Genomic DNA, 22,166 nt, shown 5'->3' on the forward strand with positions numbered 1-22,166 from the left:
CAATTAGAGATACTTTGAATATTTTGAAGTAGGTTTCTATGAGGTGCTTATCCAGTCAGTGTGTAACCTACAGTAGATGACTGTCAGCATGCCCCAGTTAGGAGAAACCGGAGAACCAGCACGGTGTGTGTGTGTGATTTATATTTAGTATATTTTCACAGCTCTAACAGAGACCTGAACAGCTAACTGCTCTTTTCAAAGCCCCAACACTCCTTTGACCTCTAAGATAGTTTGTGTGAAGTATAAAGTCACAACACACCTTGTAATAATCACATTTCATGGTTGCTGATCTTGGCAACTATATTTGAAAGTGCTTTATGACCAATAACAATGACCTCATAAGTAGTAAATCTGTTTAATAGAAAAAAAGTAACTTTACAAAGAATCAAAAAATGATAACCATCTCCTGCTTTGATTGTTGTCCTGTCAGCAGAGACACAAATTAATTGAAATAATCCCGGTTATGAGTTCATGATCCAGATCGTTTGATGTCCTGAACTTTCACCGCAGCTCTCTGTGGTTGTTTGCACTGCTGCGTGCTTTGAACGTTCTCTCCGCTGGTTTTAAGAGTCTCCATCTTCAATTGTCCTTATGTTGCGTCACTGTCATCTGGCGGGATGCCACCTGTTCCTACTCAACCCTGAGCTCACTCCGGCTGGTCTGCCAGGTCATTCTGCTCAAAGTATCTGCAGGAAAGAAACGGCGCAGAGCCTGCATGTTATGTGTGTATATATATATAAACACAAATTGTAATATGTTGGTATAATCACTCTGTATAAACAAGATACTGGTAGGACCACAAACTCTTGACAGCTCTCTCTCTTTGCGTTGGATTTAATATGACCAACGATTGCAGACAGCCCTCATGTATTAAATGTCATGTGACCTCAGTGGTAGATACCTGGCAACAAGACAGATGAGTAGGTTGAGGGCAGGTAGTTTCTCGTCCTCTTGACTCTCCTGTGGAATCATAAAAGCAAAATTTAAAGAAGGAACAGTCCTCGCTGTGAATAGTACACGTTAGAAAATACAAGGTTGTATTTCTACTGGAATTACGGATTCATTGTTTCTGGCAGGAGCTGTGAGAGCTACAATGACAGGACACACTATAAGCTACCACCTACACCACAGCGGGGAGCTTTTAGCACCAAAGAGATGAATTCAACTTGTAGATTTTCCACTTAAATACAGAGGAGCTGTGGGAGCAGCAGACACATTGGTAGAGTCGTACCAGTGTGCTGCGGAGCTGAGCACATCTCCTGGCCAGCTGTCTGATGGAGGAGTGGGATTCGGGCAGCAGAGGCTTCTCCAGGCAGGCCAACAACGCGTACAACCAGCGACCCTACGGCAGGCAAACGGGTGGCACAGGCGCACAACAACATGGTGTCACATGAGGAGTTGGAAAAAACGCGGCGTGACTTAACGAACTGAACTCACCAACTGTGGAACAAACTCGTGTTCCTCAAACCAGCAGATTAGAACTTCCAACACCATCAGCACTGTGGACTGACGACACAGAGAGAGAGAGAGAGAACTAGTAATCAGACGGCTGGATTGGTTTTCAGAATGTGAGCTACGTGTGTGAAGGAGGAGGCTGTTCACCTGGTTCAGTCTGCTGACAATGGTGAGGAAGGGAGGGTAGCCCACCTGAGCACAGACACACGTTTCATTATCATAGAAAGATTCTTTTATGAATTTAGCCCATTACCTGACCATCAAATTAAAATGAAAATGACAATAGTTCAATAAATGAGTCATTTTATCACATTCATACAACCTTGCTGTAATCCAGTAACGGCTCTGGTTCGGCTTCTGTTTGGCCGGATGAAGCGCCCGCATAGACCGTCTCTCCTAAACAAAACCTCTTCCAGCCCTCCTCATCCGTTAGCTCTGGCTGTCGGGGACACACACACACACACACACACAAATGTGAATTTATACCAAATGCATGCGTTTCTAGTGATCAGTATTCTTCTCAAACACACAAACGGATGCTCTCGAGGTGACACCTCAAATGTGCTGGTGATCAGTTTGCACTTGTAACCATGGAATGAACTCTGCGGCCACACGCCATCTCCTCACCATCTGCACGTCGTCGTCCAGAATGTTGCTGCTCCAGTGATCCCGGTTCTTTGTGATGCTCTGAATGCAAAAGGCAGAACCCACAAATAGTTTGATTGTGAAAAGGGATTGTTGTATTTAAAGAGCATCATTGCAACGCACTTAAACACATAGCCAAGTAAGATTATTTGATCATCCCGTGACATGGATTACACCTTTCTAGCAGAGAACACAATACCTTCAGTGATTAGACAGCTCAACAAAGGGTTTCCAGACATTGCTTTGCGGTTTTGGTTATTTATAATGGACATGTGATACAGTGTTTGGCAAACAAAGAAAGAAAGTACTGAAAGATGTCTTCTGGGTTTTATTTTACCTGTCTGACATGTGAGAAGTTGCCGACTTGGTGCTGCTGCCAACTGAGGCTGGGGGAGAACCCCTCCGGAGCAGCACGGCAACCCGCCACCTTCAAACAGAAGACGGAGACCTGAAGGAGTGGAATACAGTTCCAATCCCACGTGATCTCACACCCGCCTCCATCATCCGTGTGTCCTTGAAACTCATTTTATACTTTACACAAGCAGTCTGGTGTACAGATAAAATAGGGATTGGATTTGTATATTGAAAAACACAACACTTCAGCTGATGATTCTTAAATATAACCTTAAAATTACTCAAATAAACAGCACAAATAACATGAAAGAGCCTCATTAAGATCTGTACTGCACTGTATGTTTATGCACTCAGTGTTTCATTTAATACGACGCGCCTCAGTGTGCACGGTTACTCACAGAGGCATTAATGGTTTGTTTCTTCTTCAGCTTCTTGGGGTCAATCTGAGCAACCACCACCTCTGGGCACAGTGAGGCCTCCAACCTGACGAAGAACAGATTATAAGTATAACATGAAACATATATAACGTTCAAGCCCATGGCTGGTTCACCTCATGTACTCTACTCACATAAAAAAAAATCCATATTTTTATGGGAGTAGAGTTGAACAAAGCGTGGACATGGAAGCATAAAGCAATATATATTGTAACACTGGCTGTCACAATACAACTCTGCTGTCTGACTTTCTTTAGGTACATGAACCTAGCTAATGTTAGCTGACGAGCTTCGCTATTATCCACCATTTGTACACTTTTTTCCGGTGGTAGCATCGGTGTAGCACACGGGATTCACCCTATTTCTGTCACTGTGCACGCGGAAATAAATAGGAATTATTTGAGGTGAACTCACTGGACTTGTCGGAGGTACTCGCGGGGGTTTCTCGGCGGTCCATTCAGGTCCAGGTCCTCTGCAGCGGCTCCAAACTCAACGGGCAGCAGCCTCGGCATTAACTCCTCCACGTCCGACTTCATTTTGAAACCAATTGAAAGCGAATGTCTGTCGAGACGCGCGAGCTACAATGTTGTTGCCAAGTGTGAATCAAGCGCCTGTGTTGGTATAACGTGTGAAACTAGGAAGCCATCTTGATTGGAAGCGCGGAGTGATGACGTTAACTCTGTGCGCGGCGTTGGTTGTTATGGTGACGTGAACGCGGCACGAGTTGTCATATTTCTAGAGAAAGGCTGAAGTCCACAAAACGTCCACGACGTAGTCTGACAAAAATAATAATCAGCTGCCATGTTTAAAAAAAAAAATTAGTTCACGGGGAAATGACCATTTTAGAAGTTCCTCTGTAATATTGAACTGAAATAAAATATAACAAAAACCTTTGACCAGTGTCCAGATAATGCTGTATTGCTAAACAGCTCTTGTATGTTAATGATTATCCTCATGCTCGCCTTCTATCTTATCTCAGCGTTCTCATTTACCATTGGGTATTGATGACAGCAACAGCTTACAGGCAATGTCCACTTGCCAGCACAACTGGCCGCAGTTCTTTTGGAGTTAGTATGGACATTTCCTCTTGATTCAGACCTGTTAAGACAACAAGAATGGCTGTTTCACAGTCATGCAGAATCCTGTGGGGTACAGGCATAGTTTTTGTGATTTTACCTCACTTCAGTCTGGGATTGTTGTCTGACTACAAGATCTGTGGAGATTCTGAGTGTCAAAGTAAGTTTTAAATTATGATATTGTAGTTTATGATATGGTTTCTATCTAATTAAGTCTGTATTTTCTTTCTTTATGATGGTAATCTATGTTTTTTGTTTGTTTGTTCATTTTAATCGTTATTAATCGTATGTGTGTGTGTGTGTGTGTGCAGGCCTGATGAGCAGAGTGCAGGCCACCAGGGACCACCATGGCGAGGACTGCCGTTTCCTGAGCTTCAGACGAGGGGACACCATTTTTGTTTACCACAAACTGACCGGAAAGAGAGAAGACCTCTGGGCAGGCAGTGTGAGTCTGATAGCTCCATCTCTTTCTCTCCATTTAAACAGTCCCTCGTGTGAGGTTCTAGATTGAAGACATTAGTCCTGATTATAATACAGAGAGTTCAGGGTTCTCAGCACTGATTGGCTCAGTCATGGTAACACTGTACCTGATAAACAACAAATGTCTGTGAGAGCACTCCAGTTCATTTATACAACATACAACGTGTAATTATGTACGAAAACAGTCCGAATGAGTGGATGACTGTAAACACTAACATATTAATGTGCTGACCCAACATCACTACCTACCTGTGAGTCTTTTATTTTGTAATCACTTCACACATCCACTGTATAAGAACTGCTCTGCTTTTAAGACATTTAATTATTGATTAAGATGTAAATTATTCTTCTTAAAGTAATGACCCACACTACACCATTCCTCGCAGAGATTTTTTTAAACCTTGGTGACCTGACAAATGCTCCAAAACCTGCTCCTGCATTGAGTGGCCTTTTATGAAAAATGCGCTTCATCATCTTTGTCAGTCTCTTGTTTTCCTCTCCTCTTGATTGCCGTGTGCTCCTTCCCTCCATTTGTCTATAACGCTGTCGTGGCGTTACAGAACTCTGCTTCCTTTTGCTTTCAGATTGACAAACAGTTTGGCTATTTCCCGAAGGAAGCGGTGCAAGAGGAGCTGGTTTACGCTGCTATGGAGAAAGTATTGGAAACACAGGTGAATAGGCTTTGATTTCAGTATCTCTTCAGATTATAGGCTTTGGTCAAATCATTCTCTTTCATAAAGACTAAAGCACATGGTTGCTATCAAATACAATAGAATGGTAGACTGTGATATGGTACAGTATTTAACACCAAATTAGTAGTTGCTATAGTAGTATATGTATATATATATATATATATATATATATATATATATATATATATATATATATATATACGTATAGTAGTAATGTTGAATCTGTTATTTCTCATTTCCTCTCTTCATTCAGAAATCTGATTTCTTCTGCATGGATGAGTTTGGTTACCCCATTGACTCCAGTCATTTGGATGGTGATGCTGATGTTGATCAGAAAAACCAGGAGTCCGAAACCACCCAAACATCTCCATACCCGGATGACACAAGCGCTGAAAGTCCTTCGACATCTGAAGATCCCTCTACAGTTTCGGCACAGGAAGCTGACGGCACATCGGCAGAAGAGGACGAAAACAAAAGTGCTGGTGACGGCGGTGCTGGGACTCTCGAGGGAGCGCGGGAGACTCCTGCAGCTCTGAGGGAACAAGGTGGGTCTGCCCCATCCTCCTCCTGGCTCGGTTCTTCAGTGACAGGATGGTTAGGTCTGGCTAAAGAGGAAGAAGCCGGCAGTTTAGCTGAAGCAGGGAAAAAAGACGAGGGAACAGAGAGGCAGGCCGAAGCTTCTGTAGCTTCGTCTGTGACAGGATGGTTGGGGTTGGGAGGAGAAGGAAAACCTGACGACGCTGTGAAAAGTAGAGAAGAAGACACAGAAAATGCAGATTATTTTACATCAACCATGACTGGGTGGCTTGGCTTTGGAGAAGAGACAAAAACGGCAGAAAAAGAGCGAGATGAAGAGAGAGACGATGACGAAGAACCAGCAGAGAGATTCAGGAGTAGGAAGATGTCTCTGGACCTGGAAGGCAGCCAATTACACGAAGAGGAGAGGAAAGAGAAGGGGACATTGGATTGGCTGGGAAGCGGACTGTCAAGCACGCTGGGGTTCGGCCTGAACAATCAGGAGTCAGGGCACGAGACAACGCCTGAAAGAGAGTCCAAGGAGACAATCCAGGAAGAGGAAGAACAACCGGCGTCTGGTTCTTGGTTTGATGTGGGGATCGGGGACATTTTAGGTTTTAGGAAAGACAAGAGGGAAGTTGTTGAGAGTGCAGGAAGTGGTTTTAAGGAGACAGAAGAGGACAAAACCTTAGAACATCCGACAGGCTCAGAGAATGTGAATACCAGTCAATCTCAACGTGCACTGACAGAGGAGGTAGGGACAGAGACTGGCAATGAATCAGAGGTGGAAGAAACGCCGAAAGACCAAAATGTCCCACCAGAGATCCGAGTCAATGCTGACACTAATAATAACGATATAGGTACTTCAGACAGCAGCAAGGATCATTTCTCACCTGAAGATGCAGCATCCGAGGTCGACCTAGAAGACATTTCTCCTCAGACCGAGTTAGAGAAAACGTCCCACACTGAAGGTGGAATGTCTTCAATGCTCAACAGCAGTAAGAAAGAAGAGGAAGACAATGTTTCAGTTGATCGCAAGAAAGAGAAATCTGCAGAAATGGAGGGTGAAGATCATCAGATGTCCAAATCAATAGAAAGTGAGGCTGAGGTTAAAAACAGAGAGGCAGGAAGAGACAAGAGTGAAACACAATCTGGCATCAATTTTGGGACTGACTTCAGTTCTGTGGATTTGAATTTAAACTCCGTGGGGCAATCTGTAGGCGAGGTTGAGGAGGACAAAACAGAGGACGTGGTTGAGGAAGGGGCCGGGATCCCAAATCAGACTGACACACAAGAATCCACCGATGCGGTTAGAATCGGTGCGAGTAGTCATGAAGGTGAAGGGAATGACGCAGAGACAGATGTCCTTCACCCAGAAATGTTCACGACCCGGACTGATGACTCAGCAGAAAAAAGTCAAGGCGGCAGAGAGAGCGGTGGAAAGAGTCAGCCTCTGTTGTCGTCGGGCACAGCTGAGGAGAGAAATGAAGCAGTCTCCAATGAGGATGAGCCTCTACCTTCTCACAGTGTAGAAACTAATGATGATAGTTCAGATTCACGAGCTGTGAGTGATAGCACAGAAACAGAGACACTTCAGGGTGAGATAGGACAGGAGGGGGAGGCTGTTGAGGGCAGCTCTCAGGAGTTTGGATCATCCCGTTCTACTAATAAAAGTACTGACAGTACGTCTGAAAGTGCCTCAGAGGAGGACAGAAGAACGCGTTCCACCAATGAGAGCGCAACAGAGATTGAAAACACTGCACATCAGGACTCTGTGTCTCCACATATGCAACAGAGGTCCACTCAAAGTGTTGGTGATGCACACGAGCTAAAGGAAAGTGTTAAAGAAACTGAGAGAGATAGCGACAAAAACAACCTCCAGCCAGTTCAAACTGAGACAGTTGAGTTAGAGAAATACATTTTGAATGAACGTGGTCTCAAGTCAGCTATCGGCTCTGGAACAGAGACTGAGGAAGTGGGGGAGTCAAAAGAAAATGAAATGCAGGGGGAGATAGAAGAGTTGAAGGGAGAGGAGACACAGCAGGAAGTAAAAGAAATAAAGGAAGAGGAGAAAAAGCAGGAAATGAAGGAGATAAAGGAAGTAGGGAAACAGAAGGAAGTGGAGGAGATAATGAAAGAGGGGGAAGAGAAAGAGAAAAAGGAAGAGGGGAAACAGGAGGAAGTGAGGGAGATGAAGGAAGTAGGGAAACAAGGGGAAGTGAAGGAGATAAAGGAAGAGGGGAAACAGGAGGAAGTGAGGGAGATAAAGGAAGAGGGGAAACAGGAGGAAGTGAGGGAGATAAAGGAAGAGGGGAAACAGGAGGAAGTGAGGGAGATGAAGGAAGTAGGGAAACAAGGGGAAGTGAAGGAGATAAAGGAAGAGGGGAAACAGGAGGAAGTGAGGGAGATAAAGGAAGAGGGGAAACAGGAGGAAGTGAGGGAGATAAAGGAAGAGGGGAAACAGGAAGGGATTGAGGAGTTAAAGGAAAAGCGGGGGGGGAAAGAGCATTCAAATGGAGAGGAAAAGAAGGATGAGATGGAGGAGATGAAGGAGGAGAATAAGCAGAAGGAGATAAAGGGAGTGGAGGAACAGGATGAAGTTAAGAAGTTAAAGGAAGAGGGGAAGCAGCAGAGTATAGAACAGTTAAAAGAGGAAAAGCAGGAGGAGGTAGAAGAATTGAAAGAAGCGGAGGAAAGGGAGGAGTTGAAGGAGGTAGAAAGAGTAAAGAAACAAGAGACTAAAGAGGGTGAAGAAAAACAAGCACAGTCTAATTTTGAGGAAGAGATGGAAAACAGCCTCCACTCTTTACCTCAGGCTAAGAAAGACACGGACAGTCCAGAGACAGAGAGCGACAGGAAAGAGACACAAGACGAGAACAGCTCGAAATTGGTGTTCTCCAAACCGTCCACGCAGACTGAAAAGAGCCGGACCGAAAGCCCACAGATGGAAGAGGAGGAGAGAGAGGAAGAAAAGGTCAGGGGTGAAATGAAAGAGGAGGTTGAGGAAATGGAGAATGTGGAGCGTTTGAGGAGGAACAAAGACGAAGACGTGACCCTTAAATGTTCCAATGAGCTTTGTTCTGAAGCTAGCGAAGACCAATTTGTGCGGGACAGAGATGGAAATGATCCTGCAAATATGTTGAGCTCAATAGAGGGAGGGGCAATGGAGACAGGACAGCAAAATCCAGTGGCCGACAATGATCAAATATTAGCAGACAGGACAGGAGCGAGTCAGCCGGTACCAGTTGAAGGCCTGGAGAAGGATGAGGATGGAATACAGGTGGAGGAAGAAAAGGAAGAGAAAAGAGATGATGGTGCCATGGCCGACGAGGGGAAAAGCAATTGTTTGCCACATTCAGGTGAGAGCGCTAATCCACTTTCACTTGGCCAGACAACTGAGAACACAGAAGATGATCAGCTGCATTCCAGTGAGGCCCACAACACGGAGCTTGAAGACTCTGAAACCATCAGCAAATGGGTTTCCCCTGAGAAGGAAACAGAGCAAGTACACTCTGATCATAAGATAGTAACAGAGGAGCACACTGACAGGGAAGAGAGGGAGATGAACGCAAAGCATGATGATTTCAGGACAGACGGAGGCATGGAGGTTCCGGTTGTGTCCGTTGACCCCGTTGAAAGCCCGGCTGTGCTATCTGCTCCGTCTGGTGGTCACGATATAGGGATAGGAGAGCCTGGAAGTGGAGGAGCGTTCGGCCTTTTCAAAAGCGCCTTTAGCTTTTTCAAATCGCCCATCACCGAAACTGAGGGATCCAAAGAGTCTGCACCGAGTTTGGGTTCTGACACGGGCGAGACATCCAAGGTGCAAGCCTCTCCCCCTCCTGTGAAAGAACTGGATTCAACCACTGATTCGAGTCAGGTTTACGTTAAAGATTTGCACTCAGACTCTCCGATCACCGTGTCACGGCAGCAGCCGCAGCCTTCTCCTCCTGTCTCAGAGACCCAGACATCACCTCCGTCCCCAACGCAGATGCGTTCTCACCCCGCAGAAAGCCCCCTCCAGACTAAAACCCTCACCGAACACCACAAGAGCCTCCTCGCCCACATGAGCGCAGACGAGGCGACCGTTCTGACGGAGCTCTTCGGGCGACACAAGCTGCAGTTTCTGGATTACGTGTTAGGGAGCACGGGAACCATAACCGATGACCCCGATGGCGACGACTCCATATTGCTGGATATAGAGAGACTTTTGGGTTATCACAAGGAGGCACTGGTGGCTCCCAGCATGAGGCTCGCGGACGCACCAAGGGAGGACAAGGAAAAGACCAGAACGCTCATCGCACTTCAGAAGCTAGAAACGCTGCTGGCAAGAGTGAGAGAGACTTTCAGCACAGGTGAATCAGACATCAGCAGCACAAACCAGCAAAGTATTTTCATGGCCTCAAAGATTTTCTTTAAGTTACTTTGATATTTGAATTCAAGTGTGGGTTTGACTTGCTATGATCTCAATCAGAGTTGCATGTGTGTTCCCTGTTAAATGCAGCCGGGGTCAGCTGTGTCGGAGAATCCTGTTCAGCTCAAAGCGAAGATAAGGAGACGCCCGCTGAGGAGGACTCCTCCGTGGGGCTGGATAGCAACACTCCAAGAGATGAATGGGTGGGGCTGGATAAAGAGAAAGGTGGAGGACTGAGTGGAGACACAGCAAAAGAGAGGGTGACCGAGGATGAGGAAAGGGGAGAGGAGGGAAAAACAAGTGAAGGAGAGAGAGTGCCCCCTGAGTCCCGTCCTCACATTCAGTCAGCATCACCACAGCCACTGGAAGGTATGGATGACTCAAGTATCCCTAAATCAAGGAGGATTCAAAGATGATTCAAAGATATTAAGCAGTAAGATATAAAAAAGGAATGCAACGCAGCCTGCTGCATCCTCATTCCTCTTGCGACACACAGCCTGGAACATTATGGCATGCAGAACATTATTTACAATTTTAGTCTCACACTAGTATATTAATACATTAAAGATAAAAGCTTTGAGTTGAATTTGAATAATATACCTTTGTGACAATATGTTTGTGAATCTAATTCCAGGGGTAATGAGGCCAATTCTGGACTTTGCTCATCAGATCGCCGAAGACTCAACCATTCATGTTCTTGCGGCGAGGGAGCTCCTCATATGGCTTACTGTGCAGGTAAGATTTATCTGCAGATTTAACTCCATCGAGGCCGGCTGTAGGCTCAACTATCACTAACCGCTCAAAGATATAAATATGATATGTTTGTTATGTGACATCTAACTACACAGCTACAACACATTATGGTTGTTCTTCGCTCTACGTCGTCTTTCAGGTCCGTTCCAAACACCATTAAATAACACTAACAGAGATAACGTATGTGTGTGTTTGAGAGGGGGTGTTTCATCATGCACAAGATGTGCAGTAAAGACATAACATTTGATTTAAATCCTAACAGAAAATCATTGGAGCACAGTTCTTAAGCAATCTAAAATGTCACTTCTTCCCAGGTGAAAAGAGTTGAATGTAAAAAACAAAACAACTAAAAAACACTCGCCTAGTTTTTTAATTAAATATGTTCTTTCACTGTTTTTTCCCTCATCTCACAACATTGTTTAGTAGTAGACATTATTACTCGGGGTTAAAGCAGGGTGCATTTTGTTTGGTCAGATATTTTGCCTGGCCCAGTTTTAACATGTTTGGTCAAGTAACTTAAAAGTACACATGTATCACATGGCCTATACATGGCTACATTTTGATCATTGTGTACAGGGTGTTGGAATTGACCCTCTGACAAACATTCAGTGGTCCCTACAGCTGATCTTTCAGTGTCAACATACTGTGTAGTCTGGTTCTTTAAGACACGGGACTTGTGTCATGTCGACCTGACTCTCCCCCTGGACATTTAGCTGTCAGGCTGGCTTTGGCTCCGTCATCATCACTCACATTCCTGAGTGCTGGGGTCTGTTACACACCTTCAGCCAGCTGGCAACCCACCGTCTCTACAGGCAAACCGTTTCAAATGTGTTCAAAGGTCTTGTGGTAGTTTCAAATGGACAAAAACGAGGCCAGGTCGGTGAGTACTTTTTGAAACATTTGCTGACTGAGTCGAGTCTTCACCCATGTACTACTTGGACCAGCTTGTTATTACCATAACCCTACCGTAACTCAGCACACGTGACATGGTCGTTAACTGCTTGAGAAATATGGCATTTGTGTAAAAACGTTATGTGCTAAGTTTTAAATGATAACGTTATTTATTCGGGAGATTGTCAAAGACTCAACGACGTTGAGAGTTTTGCATTTCGGTGTCGTCAGAGCACTGAGTGTAGGGACACCTGTTTCTTTTGGTGTCACTTTAAAAGTGCTCCGATGTGCCAGTGTGGCATTCTACAATTGGTGACGTTGCGAGTGAACCGTCTACACTGGCGGGGGTGTAGATATATCTACATGACCCTGTGAGTGCTCAAATCAACGTATGTGTATTAATTAATCCCTAAAATATATTTTAATTTATTTGATATCACGTTATGAAGCAAAACTAATCTAGTGGAATCTACACGAGGAGTTTACAGAGAGAATGCAATATCCTGCCCCCCCTACGACGTGCAACGTGACGTGGTCCACTCTTGAGCGTCGGTGTTGTGAATAGGATGTGAAATCGCCGCCAGCCCGGTTGACGGCTTCAATTTGTTTTCCTAATGTCAGTCTTTAAATGACAGCTATCACTAAAATAATAAGCAAATGAGATAATTCGGAAATGGCGGAACATACGGCAAGCGACCTGTCGGCCAGCAAAGCGGTCGACTTCCAGGCGACGGCGGAGGCTTACTACGGTATCGCCGTGGAGAGAGTGAAGGATGTACGTTATGTGGCAGGTTTCGTTAGCATTCCCTAACTAGCTGACATAACGTAACGGATTGTCAAGCTATCGAAAACTGCTCGGTATTATTGCTGAGTACATGATTTACATGTTGTACAGCTCGTGTTTGATTGCACGTGTGTCGAGCCAGTGCTGTTAACCAGCTGTCACGACTACATTGAGAGTATAAGTCGTTTTTTTTCAGATGTGTTTGTAATTGTCCAGCTAGTAAGTTAGCTCGTAATAGTTAGCTAACGTTAGCTTGTTAATTAATAGCACCATTTGTATATCTGATCAGGTTTTGTGCTTTCATGCTTTTTGTAATCTAAAAGGTGTTTTTTTAATTTATATTTCTTGTAACGTACTATCTATCTTACTCCTTCTAATTAACAGCTGTGTAGGAAACTGTTAAGGCTGAGTAGTCAAGGCTACAACTACTGCTTGGAGATGAATTAAGCCAGTTGTTTGGCTCGTTTGATAAATACAAGAAGCCTTACCTACTGAAGCAACAGCTGTTTGTTTGCTCTCTGACTGCTAGGCTGCATGTAACCATCTGTAGCGTTTCACTCATTCACATTGTATAGTTTGCAGTCAGTCAGCTCTGAGAAGCTGATTCTTATATCCACAGTAAATATCCCATTGTGTCAATTCACAAGGTTGCCAACCAATTGTTGTTCCCAGACTTACAAGGCTCACACCTCGTGTTAGCTGAAAGCAGCTCCTAAAACAAACAGATCTCTCCTCTTCCTTCAGGTTGTGTCGTCTCTGCCTGATGACATCAGACCCGGGCCAGACCTGTACGGGGTGCCATGGGAACCAGTCATCGTCTCCGGTGTGGTGGGGCTGGTGACGATGCTGTTGTTCACCTGTAGATGTTATAGCTCTGTAAGTACACAGCCATGTATGTTGTACGCATCAACATCACACAGATTGTATATGCAGTATATTACATTGTGATGGTAGTGTTAGTTTAAAAATAGACACAAAGAGACCACACTTGTTCCATTTGCAGTCGGCAAGTCTATCAACCGATTAATCCCTTAACTATCGTTGTTTTCTTTTCATTTCTTAACAGGTCAAAAGCAGAATGTATCGAAGTAAGTTCTCACCGCTTATTTCTTAATATCACATTTTTTTGACTTGAGAGAAATAAAGCATCACTAGTCACTGCCAATTCAACAATTCAGCAGATATCTGTTCGACAATGATTTGAATGTCTTTCATAAGCTTTGTGTTCCCTTTTATTTCAGGTAAAGAGCGGAGGATGGCTGAGCAGGTGGCGGAGCTGCTGGACGAGAAGTGTAAAGTCCTTGAGACTCTCAGCAAATGTCAACAAGAGGTTAGTACTGGTGCCAGTGCGGACTGACTACTGACACACAACACGCGGTGTTTCCAACTGAGGCCAAATTCATATGATATGTTTCCATTTCCATGGTGTGGAGATGGTCTGAATTAGAAGATGCCCAGTCTGAAGCATGTGATCAAAAAGCAGAAACTCTCCCACTGCAAAGCTATTAAAGACGGTTATGAACATACGTTTAAATCCTGATGAAAGGAACGTTTTGTCATGCTGCTCAGATGTATTTCCTCATTGTGTTTTATTTGCAGTATGATGACCTGGAGAGCACGCTGAAGGACAGTGGTGTCTTGGCCCAAACTCAAAGGACAGAACATCTGGAGGTAAGGCAGAGAGAAAAAAGAGCTTCTGCATAGTGTCTATTGTTTATAAGATATAACTTTATTCAGTTAGTACTCTTTTAAATGGTTTACCCAAGAAATCATTGAGATTTTCAAGGTATTTCATTGTTTGCACATTTTACCCAATTGTCTTAATTAAACCAGCATTAACTGATATTTCTTTGGCCACTTGGGGCAGCAGAAACCAGCTGTGAACACAACATTGACACATCATCACCTATCAAGTTGATACCGCAAACCTGTTAGCAAACAGTTGCTTGTTCACACATCCAGCCGCTATGGAGCAAAATGATTATTCATTTTGAGTCATGTCATGCTGTGTTACTCCATCTGGCTCTTTGGCTGCTAAATGCTCCTCTATGTTCCCAGGCTAGTCTCTTACTGTGTCTGTCTGCTGTTTGGTGTTGAGCAGGTAGTGTACACCGAGGGTTTTTAGAGCTTTGTTTGCTGAAAACAGCAGCCTGCTGCGGCCAAAAACGACACTATGAGAGACACAGTGAAACAGAACAGTAGAGCTGTGGACTGAAGAGCTGAAACGCACTACGAAGCTCCGTAAAGCAGAGGAGAACCAGCTGAGAATCATCTGTAGAGTCATCATTACGATCATGTCGTCATTTGAGATGTTTTTATAATAGAAACATCGATGAAAGCCGCTTTACTGTGAAAACTTGAAAAATGTAACTGCCTCACGATGTTTGAATGAATGATTTCTCTGTGACCTGACTTTCGTCTTCCCGCCACATTCTCTCACTCTTTTGCTCTCTCTTGAACCTCCTCCAGGTCAAAGCCAGACAGTTAGGACATGATAAGAGGGAGCTGGATAGGGATCTGGAACAACTGAAGGATCAACTGGACCAGCAGAGAGAACAAAGGATAGAGCAGGAAAGAAGGGTAGGAGCACACACACTCTGACCAACAATACCAGCTGTAACATCTGCAATTGTTAATCAAGAATGATATTTGGATAGAAATGGGAATCCATTAGTGTGTGATATATATATATTTTTTTTTTGGTTATCCTTCCAGATAGCTTTGCTTGAAGAGAGCATGAAAACCACTGAAGAAGAAACCAGAGACCTCCAGTCACAGGACGAGCAGGTACCTTTACCTAACCCTTCTTCTGGTTACCGTCACACTCCTGTCCTCTCCTCTCTCCTGCTTCATCTTTCCCTCCTCTGCTCTGTGCCGCCCTGTTTGAAATGAGTCGCTGCCTGTTTGTCTCTAGGCACACACCACTCTGAAAGTGTACAGTATGAACAGTGACAGACTACAGAGGAATCTGGAAACCGCCGGAGAGGAGAACGCACTGCTGCAGGAGAGCAACGCTCAGGTAGGATGCTGTACACCTGCAACTACGTGGTAGCAAGCGAGGCGGTTTTACTTTTGTATGGTTGAATTGAGAGTACTGCTTAGCCAGTTTGTTTCACTCAGTCCATCCAATCACATACTCTATTCATGGTTTTCTAAGTGAACTCTTTACATCTTCATCCTCCCCTTTACCTCTCCCTCCTCTTTCTCCGTGCAGTTGAGGCAGCAGGTGGAGGGCTGGGCAGAGAGAGTGAGTGAGTTGGAGGCAGAGATGAGCAGGTGTGAGGTGGCCCACAGCACGATGCTGCAGGATGTGGCCAACAAGGATGAGCGTTTAACGGTACGGTCGGTTCTGGTATTCATTACAGTATGTTGTGGCTAGTTGCTATGTAATACACCTTGAGATTTCTATTAAAAACCTGGGTTTCAAATAACGGGAATCTCGAGAAATAACACGGAAGAAGGCTGCAAACTGATGTAATCGATGAAGGCTTCAGTTACATTACTCTGTGTTGTCCGAAATGAGCTTGACACCAAATTCCGGGTACGCTTCCAGTCGTTGACAGATCGACTGCTGAGGATGAAAGCTTGGGATTCAGACCTGGAGGAGGAGGAAGGTGAGGAAGGAGGAGAGAAGGAGACGTCCAATGGTAGAGCAGAGGCAAATGGAAAAGGGGAAGTTCTGGACACACAGGGCCATCTCCAGAAAGTCCAGAAACTCATCTACGCCGCTAAGGTATTTTAATTTAATGGAAAGAATGTTTGGAAGGGAGCAACCAGACTCATATTTACCATCTCCGTACACTTACATACTGAATGCCTACTGATATGTGTGTGTGTGTGTGTGTTCCGTGTAGCTGAACGCAGACCTCAAAGCTGTAGATGAAGACAAGGACAGACTGTTTGCCAAACTGAACGATGAAGTCAAAGCAAAAGAAGACCTGCAAGGTGAGTCAACCGTTGGAATACAGAACACACTCCATGGTATCAGCGTAGAGACGAGACGTGTCACTGATGGTGTGTGTGTGTGTGTGTGTGTGTGTGTGTGTGTGTGTGTGTGTGTGTGTGTGTGTGTGTGTGTGTGTGTGTGTGTGTGTGTGTGTGTGTGTGTGTGTGTGTGTGTGTGTGTGTGTGTGTGTGTGTGTGTGCGCGTGTGCGCGTGTGTGCGCGCTTTTGTTTCTAGTGAGCATCAAGGAGCTGGTCAATGAAAAGTCATCTCTGCAGTCAGACTCTGGGCAGTACCAAGATCAGGTAGCTGCCCTCTACTAAGTATTAGTGTGATATTTTATTTATTATTTTGCTTTTCCACACTTATTTGCTTTCGGATTCATTTCTCGTCTTCACAGGTCCAAAGATTACAACAGAAACTCCAGATCATGACAGAAATGTACCAAGAGAACGAGCTCAAGCTGCACAGGTAATAGACCCACGAGGATTAAATGTGCGGAGAAGTTGAAAGAGCAAAAGCAAGCTCTAGCAGATGTTGATGAACGTGTGCGTTTGCAGGCTGCTGACGGTGGAGGAGAAGGAGCGCATGCAGAAGCAGGAGAAGTTAAGTAAAGCGGACAGAAACATTGCGTTGGCCATGGAGGAGCTGAGCAACTACAGGTAGCTGCTCCCTGTCACCTCAACACATTGACAGTATGTGAGCACAGGAAACACCCGTAGAGTCTCACCTGTACGTCACCTTTTCCTTCAGACAACGAGCGGGAGAGATGGAGGAGGAGCTGGAGAAAACCAAACAGTCTTACCAGACTCAAATATCAGCACATGAGAAGAAGGCTCACAATAACTGGGTTAGTCCAATAAAGAAAATATAAAGTATTCTCTTTTGTTTGATAGCCAAATAGATTCAGTTGTGGCTGTTATTGTGTTTTCCTATTTTCCTGTCACTGCAGCACACACACATCTGCTCTGACATTAGATCACTTTATGAGTGCTTATCTTGATGTTGTGCACTCGACTGCATATGTATGTACTTACGTCATGTTATGTTTCTGATCTTGGCTTGATTTTGCAGCTGGCAGCCCGAGCAGCAGACAGAGAGCTAACGGACATCAGGAGAGAGAACGGCCTCTTTAGACAGAAGTAAGCCGACAGTAACTGACCCCCCAACTTACATTAACAAGAGGTTAAAGGGATAGTACGGATGCTTTGAAGTTGGGGTTGTCTGAGGTACTCGTGTATAACCTACAGTAGGTGGCGGTCAGCCCGCCTTCAGTTTCGTTATATATTCTATATTCGCTTCAAAGCGACCAGACTCCTTTGACAAAAACAGTCATTTCATCTTGCGAAACACTGGAGCCTACCTCCGCCTCGATCGGTTAGTTTGTTGGTATTATTGTGTGACTTTGGTGTTTTAGTTCCTTTTAGATAGTTACATGATAACACAGAAAAACAGTAGACCTGCAATTCCCCTTTGTGGCTCATGACACCAACTGTGGTATAACTTCAAAGTTACACCACTTAGTTCTTCTGAATTCTATAGAAATGTTTGATATGTTTTTCTCAGTTGTTTTTATATAATGTATACATTACATATTGGAGTCCAGAAAATGTTTCTCATGTGTTGACTTTAGTTGTGTTTGTTCACAGGCTGACAGACACGCAGTTTAAACTAGAAGCCCTCGACAAAGATCCCTATGCCTTGGACAGCTTGGCCAGACCGCTGCCTTTCAGAGGTTAGCACACACACACACACACACACACACACACACACACACACACATAAACTAAATCATCATTATTGAACCTGGGAGCAGTAGGCTGCAGACTTCCTTGACTTTGCACTCACCAAACTACCCTCCACCCTTTCAGCTGAACGGTCCCCATACGGACCATCTCCTCTGGGTCGACCTGCATCTGAAACCAGAGCTTTTCTGTCTCCTCCTACATTAATGGACGGACCGCCTGGTAGACTGTCTCCTCGAGGTACACACACACACACACACACACACACACACACACACACACACACACACACACACACAGCTGCAACTGCACACTCCACCAGATAAGACCAGTAAACGCTTGCAGCATGTTGGAGATGACCAGCTAGCTTCAGCATGATCAACTGTCGACGCTTAAAGGTGTGCAGTAGCGTGGCCTGTATGCTGGCATGCTGTTAGCGCTCTGGAAAGATAATGGGAAAAATAGTGCAACGTGATGATAGGTCTTAAAATCGCATCAGTTCATTCACATTGACATGACGGTTTCTCTTTGTCTCCGACTTGCAATTGCACTCATTCTGGTCTAATTGTCTGATATTTTGTTTTTGGCCGATTGGTTCTGCTTCTTCCCTTCCCCCCCTCCCCCTCTCTCTCCCCCCTTGTCCCTGGTACGACCCCTTTCCTCCGGTCCTTTCCTCCGCAGTGTCTCGTGGTCCAGTGGAGCCCCCAGGTGGCCAAGGACAGCTGGAGCGGAGCGGAGGTCCTCATTCAGACAGCGGCTCGATCTCTCCGACATGGGAGAGGGATCGCAGGGGCCCCCCACCAGGACCCCCTGGCCCCCCCGGGCCCCTAGGACCTCCAGGTGTGTGTGCGGAGAGACAAAGAGAAAGACACAGAGTGAATCAGTAACGCCTGACCAGCCTATGAACATATCGAGGATTACAATTTATTTGACTGTGGAGGGAAAAAAATCGTATTCGTCATGGTCATTATACCATCACTTATGCTTGTGTTAAAACTCAGCGTCACACCATATACACATTGATATGCCACGTACACATTGTTTTGGGAACCCGACCCCACAGCTGACATGTTTGAGTGCGGCAGCAGTCAATACACAGGTGTAGCTCATAACATCAATTAAAATGGACCGCAGCCATGGTTGAGGTCAGTGGTTGCACCTGCGTTTTGGCAAGTCAACAGTCAAAGTCGGATAGTGTGCACGTGCATGCCAAATGCATGATGACGCTGAATGTGTGTTGTGTTTAATGCCTTTTGAGGTTTGGACACTGGAAACTGCAGTTGTCTGTGAAGCTCTGTGATCATTTATCACATGATCCTGAGATTACACTGCAAAGCTGGAGCTTTGGGAACAGAGAGCTGTTGATAACATATTGATGTTCTTTCTGTCTCTTAGGGTATATGTTCTCAGAACCAGGCGGTCCAATGTACAGGAGACCTCCCCTAGGAGCTCTGGGCCCTCTCCAACACAGGGGTCTACCCCCGGGACTCCCTCACCCTGCAGACATGGCGGGTGAGTCACCCATGACAAATGGAAATGAAAAAGCACAACACAAACCTTTGTGAATATTCAGACAACACGCATGAACCATGTTGTTCATGTTTGCTCATTTCCTCCATTCATTCATTCATTTCAATGCAGGTGGCCCCTACAGAGAAAACAGCCACGGGCCTGGTGATCTGGAACACAGAGAAGTAAGAGATGTTTTTGTGTGTGTGTGTGTGTGTGTGTGTGTGTTTGTGTTTGAGTAGCATGTGTGTGTTTGGTTTCTGTACCATTTACCTTTTTGTCATATCTGCGTCACCAGTCTGGTCCTGGGGATCGAAGGACTCCCCCTGAAGCTGACCCAAGGATCGGGGGCGCACCCCCTCCTGGTCCCCCGATGGGCCCCATGGGCGGCCCCTTTCCTCGTAGGGCCCCCTATGGCCCGCCGCCTCCTGATTTCTACCCGTCCAGGGGACCTGGGGGCCCTCCCATGATGCAGAGTAAGCAGTCACGACTATCTTCGCGACCTTTTTGTGCCACATTATCTCAAAATGTCTTCGGTCAACCTGACGCTCTCTTCTCATTTCCCTCTCTTCTCCAGTGTGGGCCCCTCCCCCTCCAGGGATGATGCTCCCTCCTCGTTTCCCTTCTGGTGGGCCTCTTGCCCCTCGCCCTCACTACGCTCCCCCCATGCGCCCCCCTCTGCTCGACGGCCACCCACATCCCTCCATGGGTCCTCTCCCTCCTCAGCAGTCCGTCCCCTCCCCGCCGCACAGCCAGTCGCCGGAGGAGCCCTCGCCCGAGGACGCCATTTGAGCCTCGCCAGGGTTTCCTTTTGAGCTGCGAGGTGATGGTTAAAACTGAACTCAGCGGTAGATAGATGGCAGGTTGCTGTTTCCCATCGTCGTGTTTTCTGTAACATCTACATGTTAGCCAGGGGGATGTATCTAATGAAGGGGCGTTAGCGCCGGGGAAACCATCAGCCTTCATTAGCCCACTTTGTTGCTGCCCGTCTGCTTCCTCTCGGTCTCTCTGCTTCTGCTCATATCCTGTCACTTGCCTCCCCCCCCCCCTTTCTTTTACTCTCGCTCTGCCCTATCATCCTCCAGCTATGTTCCCTGTGAAGTAGTTCCTGTTGCTGCGGAGTCGGTGTCAGCAGCAGGATCACAGCAGCTTCATCTGTACGTCTGTGTGTCTGTGTGTGGAATGTGAACCACAGACAGTTTCTTGTTTGCTCGACAATGCCAGAAATGTTTTCAATGGCACCAAAAGGTTGAAATGCGTGCATGTAGAGATGCTGTATGTGGCAGAGAACGGAGGGTTTTACGTGTTGCATCAGTGAACATTTCATCCCGACGGCACAGAAAGAGATATGACTCTTGCTGCTCTCATCATTTTAAATAAAACTAGCAATTTAGCATCTACGTAGGTTTTGACCAAGATTGGACTCTTGTTTTGTCTGCGTCTGAATTGACATGATCTTGAACTCAGAGGTAAACCGAGAAAGTTGCTTAAAATAGGATTCAATTGCGTAACTGAATTTCCCTGGCTTCCCTGTGGGATTCGTAGGACTTTGTCTCCATCAACAGAGCTGTTGTTTCAAACAGCAGCAACTCAAACAGTGCTTTTGATTATGTTACAGGGACTTGTGTATATGGTGTAGGCTTGAAACAAGTGGCTTATCGTAGCCGCTTGTGTTTTGCTGCAGTGGGCTGCGACTCACAGCGCTGATTGGACGGACTCGCTGGAGGAGAGGCTGCCTTCAGAGCCGGGAAGATGATACCCATGTGAATTTTGTAAAAAGTGATTATTAACGGATGAATAAAGACTGTCAAATTGACGACATCTCCGTATTTCACTCATGTGTTCATGTTCAATGTGTTGACCGAGGATAACAGAGCATTGGAATGTGATTTGTTAGTTATCAGTGTTTTCTATATTGCTGTATGTACAACATGCAACAGCGTTGTTTAAATATGGGAAATATGTAATTGCAAAATATACTTTAATTTATTGTAACCTTGAACGCACAGCACAATGTGTCTTTATTGATCTCTAACTACCCCACCAAACTCATTGACAGAACTTTGAATTGATGGTGAACAAAACATTCAGAAAATAAATTAGCATGTATGCTGTTTAAGCTACAAGTCTTGTACACTGTATGTGATTTTGTATCCTTTAAGACATAACATCCCTGTTAAATAGTCAACCCTTTACCTAATCCGGAACTACAATCTATACTGTATATTTAGAGAATATCACCTTAGTGTTGGTGGAAACAAGACTTACTTTATAACAAGCATTTTAATAGCTTTTTCTATTATTATGGGAAGGCTGATTAGCAAACAGGGAAATTTGTCCTGATATATAAAACAACCGACTTTGTCCCACATCAGACATGTGGACATGTCGGGGCAGGAGAAACCATGGTTGTAACTAATTACAATAATGATGTTCTCCTTTCTACTCAGGCAAACCAGTTCCTGAGTCCTCGTATTC

General features: G+C 45.2%; 2 protein-coding genes across 3 annotated transcripts; one reads left to right on the plus strand and one right to left on the minus strand.

Moving 5' to 3' along the window:
- Positions 1-350: 350 nt before the first annotated feature.
- gemin2 (gem (nuclear organelle) associated protein 2) lies at positions 351-3,517 on the minus strand. Of its 2 annotated transcripts, none has more exons than XM_079175369.1 (10): positions 3,303-3,517; positions 2,853-2,937; positions 2,438-2,527; positions 2,083-2,142; positions 1,778-1,894; positions 1,603-1,647; positions 1,438-1,506; positions 1,232-1,342; positions 902-960; positions 351-686 (listed from the first exon to the last, which is right to left on the minus strand). In XM_079175369.1, exons 1-10 carry the CDS (start codon positions 3,422-3,424, stop codon positions 647-649), a joined length of 798 nt encoding a protein of 265 aa, XP_079031495.1. In that variant the 5' UTR covers positions 3,425-3,517; the 3' UTR covers positions 351-646. The 2 variants fall into 2 exon arrangements, with proteins under 2 accessions (XP_079031495.1, XP_079031494.1); XM_079175368.1 differs by having other exon boundaries at positions 2,438-2,548.
- Positions 3,518-4,280: 763 nt separating this feature from the next.
- On the plus strand, positions 4,281-21,624 carry mia2 (MIA SH3 domain ER export factor 2; the record flags this gene model as incomplete). The annotated part of the gene is made up of 26 exons (XM_079174736.1): positions 4,281-4,409; positions 5,029-5,115; positions 5,390-5,681; positions 10,698-10,798; positions 13,236-13,367; positions 13,558-13,579; positions 13,733-13,821; positions 14,091-14,162; positions 14,961-15,071; positions 15,207-15,278; positions 15,406-15,510; positions 15,706-15,828; positions 16,045-16,224; positions 16,346-16,436; positions 16,672-16,739; positions 16,835-16,905; positions 16,995-17,096; positions 17,188-17,284; positions 17,509-17,576; positions 18,084-18,169; positions 18,306-18,419; positions 18,861-19,019; positions 19,575-19,691; positions 19,821-19,873; positions 19,987-20,164; positions 20,266-21,624. 26 exons carry the CDS (start codon positions 4,281-4,283, stop codon positions 20,478-20,480), a joined length of 2,934 nt encoding a protein of 977 aa, XP_079030862.1. The 3' UTR covers positions 20,481-21,624.
- Positions 21,625-22,166: the final 542 nt, after the last annotated feature.

This window comes from Pholis gunnellus, assembly GCF_910591455.1.
Source record: "Pholis gunnellus genome assembly, chromosome: 15".
Taxonomy (NCBI): Eukaryota; Metazoa; Chordata; class Actinopteri; order Perciformes; family Pholidae; genus Pholis; species Pholis gunnellus.